Source organism: Eutrigla gurnardus (assembly GCF_963514095.1).
Source record: "Eutrigla gurnardus genome assembly, chromosome: 17".
Classification (NCBI taxonomy): Eukaryota; Metazoa; Chordata; class Actinopteri; order Perciformes; family Triglidae; genus Eutrigla; species Eutrigla gurnardus.
Genome location: NC_139928.1, coordinates 12,590,243 through 12,596,385, shown reverse-complemented (window position 1 = coordinate 12,596,385; position 6,143 = coordinate 12,590,243). Strand labels below are relative to the sequence as shown.

Genomic DNA, 6,143 nt, shown 5'->3' with positions numbered 1-6,143 from the left:
TAAACGCCATAACAATCCAACCACTTGAAATCTCACTCAGGACTGCAAATGCCGACCTTCTGGTGGCGCCAGAGGTAAAGTTGGGGATCACAAAAGCAGTAAAGGATACATCATCCGGGGATCATGAATGTGTCTAAATATATAGCAATCTTGTAGATTAGATGTTTGAGCAGAGAAGTTCAAACTGTGGTGGTGGTCCTACAGGAAAAGGCAGGGTATAAACAAAGTGATTAGGGTTCATCCTCTGTGGACCGTGAATGTCTGCATAAAATCCATCCGATAGCTGTGGACCGACAGACGGACCTTGAGACAGTGTCACGCTGCCTGTGTGGCTGTTAAAGGTTCTGTTCTGGAAACCTGATATTTAATATGAACTCTGTGACCCCAGGTTGAATTACTAACCAGGGAAAACATTCAATCTGGATTAGTTAGAAGTTGGAAATCACACAGCATGATCCTGCTCAGCTCTAAGAAAGCCCAGTCTCTTAATTAACACGATAGTCTTAAGGAGTGCTGCCCAAAAAGCCTCCGTGCTAATCTGCAGAGTCCTCTGTGGCCATCGAGGCCATTCTGCCTGTTTCAACCAGATGAATGGATCAGAAGGATTTTTGTTTCGTCCCGTCATATCTCCTGTGCTGGATGACTTTGCAGTCAGTCAGTAATTGGGCCCCTCCGTCGGACGCTCGGCTCAGTGTCAAACTCGGGATCATCTGCTCTGTTAAAACGTGTGCATCTCTGTCTCTCGTTCATTTCTATTTCCAGCCCGTCAAACATGCTCACACCCTTTAGCATCTCTCCCAGTCTCTCACTCACAGCTGTACTATTTCCAGGACAGGTGTTTTCACACAGAGGCTGCTGCAGCATGTGCCATTTTTTGGGGCATATTCTCCTCGCCTGTGGGATACAGTGGTGAGAAAATAGCCCATAACGGAGTGCGAGTCGAGGCAGGCCACAAGTCACTACACATGTAATGGAGACATTATGATCCCAGCAGGAGATGGAGAAGGAACACATCACTGCACAGCTTCAGTTCATTCAAGGACAGACAGGTGGTCAAAACAGTAAAATATCACAGATGCTGGACCCCACCTCCTCACTGTCTTGGGTTGTAATCTGTAATATGGCCACATTCAGCAAGTAAACCCAGGATGGAGGTAACAAAAAAATATGATCACAAAAAAACAACAAAAGGGGAAAAAAATGATGAAAATTAAATAAAAAATAAATTAATACATAAAAACAATCAAACTAAATAAAATGCCTATATAATAAATTAAATAATCAACTTATTTAAATAAAATACAATCAAAATTGTAATAGAATATAATTGAAATTATATTAAACATTTGTAAAATAAACTAATTTACAAAGTAAATAAAATATAAAACAGATAACGAATTACATAAATGACTGAAATTGAATAAAAAAACCTTTAATGATTTATATGTATAATTCAAAAATGCAATTAGAACATTCTAAAAACAAATAACATTATTTCACCCAAGATCTCAATCTCGTATTTAATTTGGATTAAAGCCAAATATGCTCAAAACTCTTTAGACAAAGGCACAACACTTGCAACAACATTCAAGTCTTCCGTGAAAACGCGTAGAAGGAAATAAAACGTGCGGTGAAGAAAATTACGCGCACTTCCGCTTTAAAAGCAGCGCTGTGTAGCTGGAGAGAGTCGTTGTGGCGATGCTGAGCACCAGATCTGCCTTCCGCTCACCGCCGACCGGATCTCCGCTGAGCAGCGCGCACTCTACGAGTTTACCTGCGGCGAAGAAGACGAAAACACGAGTATTTGGATTTTAACTCTCATTGTTTCCTAATGCGACGGCCGGCGGACGGAACTTTACGCAGCGAGACAGCAGGTGAGTCTACGGGGCTGCACCTGAAGGATTATTCCCCTCGCTGAATTTGAAAACCACTTTGTATTCTCCTCCCAACTCCACTTGTTGATGGGGGTGCTACCAGGCCGCCCCAGCCGCCGCGCCACGGAGCTGTACTTATGCGTAATTTGGATAAAAGCCCGTCCGACGGCAGGACGAAGGAAGTTTTAACCTGCGAGCTTTCTCGGCAGACGGCGGTGATGTTTGGCGACCGGTAACAGCTCAGATCATCAGATCGTGTTACAGAGGCTTGCTCGCCGGGTTAGGGTGGGGGGGGGGCGGCATGGGGAACCAGATGGACAAGCTGTCACATTTAAGTTACGCAGAAGTTCCCACGGTGGACCCGAACGGCGTGGACGCGGAGGACGGCCCGCGCATCGGCGTCTCCTACATCTTCTCCAACGACGACGACGAGCTGGAGGATGGCTGCGGCGTCGACGGCACAGACAAGGACCCGAACCAGGAAGAGAAGCAGTACGACCAGCGCGACGAGGTGGAGTGCGCGGTCTACAACAGGGACGAGTGCATCTACGAGAAGAGCGTCCGCCTCGAGGCGTACTCCCCGGAGAACTTGCTCAACAAATGTGCGCCGGGCGACCTCGTGGAGTTCGTGGCCACGGGTCAGTTCCCGCACTGGGCCGTGTACGTGGGCGACTTCCAGGTGGTGCACTTGCACCGAGCCGAGGTGAAGAACAGCTTCCTGACGGACGCGAGTCAGGGGAGGAGGTGCCGGATCGTGAACGAGCTGTACAAATTCAAAGCGCTGGGCGCGGACGTGGTGGTGCAGAACGCGATGGAGCAGGTGGGCTCCAAGGACCGGGAGCTGAGCTGGAGGAACTCCGAGTGCTTCGCCGCCTGGTGCAGGTACGGCAAGCGGGAGTTCAAGATGGGTGGGGAGATACGGATAGGCAAGCAGCCGTACCGGTTGAAAATCCTCATGTCCGACAAGCACTCGCACATGCTGGAGTTTCAGAGTTTGGAGGACATGATCATGGAGAAGAGGAGGAACGACCACCTGGGCCGGACAGCCGTGTTGCAAGAGCTGGCCACTCACTTCAGCAGCGTGGAGGAGGTCAAAAAGTGACAGCTGATGACCCCCAACTCCTTTTTTTGAATCATTCATAATGATTGCTTTCCAAGTTAGAATAGCCTTTACCAAACAAACTGTTACACCCCTGCTTGAATCTATAGCAACACGTCATTTCTACAGGGACATTGTCGTTTTGAATTCTGTTATAAGTCTAAAACAATGTTAATGCCTTAAAGCCACAATCATCAACATCCTGAGATGTTTAATTGCCTTAGCAATTATTATTATTATTATTATTATTATTATTATTATTATTATTATTATTATTATTATTAGTTGATTTGCCCTGCCACACAGAATGTATAGTTTTTTATAAAAGCTTTACACGTTAAACCGTCATGATCTTGTATGTAGAGTGAATGTTTGTCCTGTTACTTGATCTTTGTGTGGTTTAAATGCAAATGTATCCAAGCTGCTGGCTGAATACAAGAAGGATTCGTTCAGCCGGTTTTTATGGGTAATTCATCGCACCAGTACACGATGGAGAAACTGGTCTCTTAAACTGATGAAAGTCTGTCTTCACTGTACCCAAAGTTCAAGTAAACCATGACCCCCCTTGTCTCCCTTTTCCAAATGACTCTGTATTCTATGTAGTATGTGCCGTGTGTTCGGTCATCCTCATTAGATCCCAGAGCGTTTCTTAGAAATAAGTGTTATTTGCTGCGTTTGGAAGGTCAATCGTTTTCTTAAATTGGCAAAATGAAGAAAATTAGAGTTTTCCTTTTTTTTCATCTAGAAAACTAGATCAGAGTTACAGCTAATGGTAAAAAGCTTATATGTTAAGTAATACATGAGCAGTTATGACCCTGCAGGATTCAGAAATGGGCAAAATGACTCCAGTCAACTGAAAGCGATGAGCAATAAAGTGGAAAAACAGGATTATTTGGATAAAAACTTTTTGCAGAATGACAGAATATTCTATATTCCTGTTGGCAGCCTTTTTAAACCGCCTGCCCCCTTACTATTAAACTAGGACCTGCCATAATGTCAATAAAGAGAATTTATTGTTACATATAAATTCCCCTGCATAGGATTCCAGTTAAAATGTCTTTTTTAGTCCAGAAGAACATGAGGGAACATTGTTAGTGTTTTTACATCCTCACTTTGACGAAACAACATAGCATTCATGCAAAGAGTGCTCACTGGGCCCCGATGATGGCGGTTATAAGCTTGTAAACCATCATCATCGGCAGTTTACCACCAGAGATTTTTACCTTTTTTTTGTTGTTCTCATATACATTTATTGTAATAGTTTATTCCTATTGTGACAACTGACATATTACATTTATTTCCAACTCGGTGTCATAAACAGTTTCAAAGTCAGACAACTTAACTTGACATCACGCGGGACGGTCTGTCAAACCCGTGAACAGACTTTCACGATGACCACAGCGGAGAATCCGACGTGATCGCCATGCTACGTGCAGGACGGTATGCTGGGAGCTAACTGGCTGCTTTGGCCCCCATGCGGTGCGTTTTTCCCAGCAGCCACTTTGATGTTCCTTGCAGCGCTGTAATCAAATTAAGAAGGTAAACTCTCCTTGGGGTCTTGTCAAGTTCAGCCTTTTCTTAAGTCTATTAGACGATTTTATATAGAACAAAGAGTCGTTTAACGAGACAGGAGTGCAGCTGTGCACTTATTACTGCTGTAGCTGCAAAGTGCTTTTCATCCTATTGTGGAAAGCGGGCCATCCTCTGCGTGGTGAGGGGCCGTGTGCAAAAAGCTGAGCCGTGAGTTGCAGGTCCAGGTTCTTGGGATGTTTGGTTTTAATATGAACTTCACGATGGATGAACTGGAGTGCGGAGAGGCAAGGTTAGCGCCTGCTGTCTGTGTTGGTCTCTAGTGTGCGGATACATCGATGCGGTGCCACCTGCCCTTTTTGTGCCTGCGACCCCTTTTTTTTAAAAATGAAAAGTGTCGACTCGTGACTCCTCATCACAAGTTCTGTCCTCGAGCCGTCTTCTTTCTCCGGCTACCTCAAAGGCCCCTGGAGGTGGATGTGTTGAGTGTTTGACGAGCACAAAAGCAAACAGAAATTTGAGTTTGAAAGGAAAATGGAAATTAACATGAGTTAGCTATGGAAATGAAATGGATTTAGGCTCATTTATCTTGGTGAAAATTTTTAAAAATCTCCATATTATTGAGGCATTTCTGTCTATAGTGACGTTCTGAACATCTTGCTGTCCTAAAACGTGAAAAAAAAAGATAAGTAGAAGATTTATTTTTCTTTTTTTTTTTTAAATGGGACAATAAATATGAATTTACATGTAAATACATGAGAGTATAGCCAGGTAGCTCATTTCCATTTCTAGTCCTAGAAACATTCTAACTGCACCGGTAGATTCCTTTTCACTTTATATGAGAATATTATGAGAAGATTTTCTCGTTTTAAGTGGCTTCAATGACACTAAAGTTCAAAGTAAAACTCACTTGGTAACAAGGATGTTTTATTTTGGGAAGCCCTTTGCGGGGTCCTGACCTCCAGAACCACTAATGAACTCAAGCAGAACTAAGAACTAAGATCCAGTTGGAGTCCTTACTAGGAACTGAGAACATGAGTGAGGATAGATATCCTGGGGGTTTTCCTGCCTCCTGCTACTTGCTTGAATTGGGACGCATAACCCCTAAATTAATATCACAATGTGCATTTTCTTTTCATACATCCCTCCTGTAGTACCGTGGGAGGAGGCGCTGTGCTCCTCCAGCTCTTCCAGTGAAGCAGCATTAACTGTCTCAGGCCATTCCTCTTGATGGGATGTGAAAGCTTGGACGTGGCAGAGACAACCCAATTATAATCAACTGTCAGCCTGCAGGTACCTCCGCCTGCTGCTGCTGCGTTGACTTCCACGGGACGCCGATGAACCGATGAGATTTGTTGCATTATAAGAGCGAGAAATCTCCCACTGTGGCTGAAAGATAATCTGCTGTACATGTAAGAGGTCGCTGAGGGACGGAAAGTAGCATATAAACAAGCTTTGTTTGCTCACTCTAAATAACAATTTGCGTCCTGCCTCCACACACTCGCTATTGTACATTCAGATAAGTGGATGCTTGACTGCCAAAAACCTCCAACCTTAATCTTGAGGTGGTCCGTTTCTTGCTGGTTATTTAGCTTCGAAAAAAAAAACATTAAATGCTCCGATTTCTCTTCTATCCAATC

The 6,143-nt window shown here is 44.1% G+C and overlaps 1 protein-coding gene across 1 annotated transcript; it reads left to right on the top strand.

Annotated features, from left to right (window-relative positions):
• Positions 1–1,678: 1,678 nt before the first annotated feature.
• On the top strand, positions 1,679–3,541 carry lratd2a (LRAT domain containing 2a). Its single transcript, XM_084031866.1, has one exon. It carries the CDS (start codon positions 2,176–2,178, stop codon positions 2,974–2,976), a length of 801 nt encoding a protein of 266 aa, XP_083887992.1. The 5' UTR covers positions 1,679–2,175; the 3' UTR covers positions 2,977–3,541.
• The last annotated feature ends 2,602 nt before the right edge of the window (positions 3,542–6,143 follow it).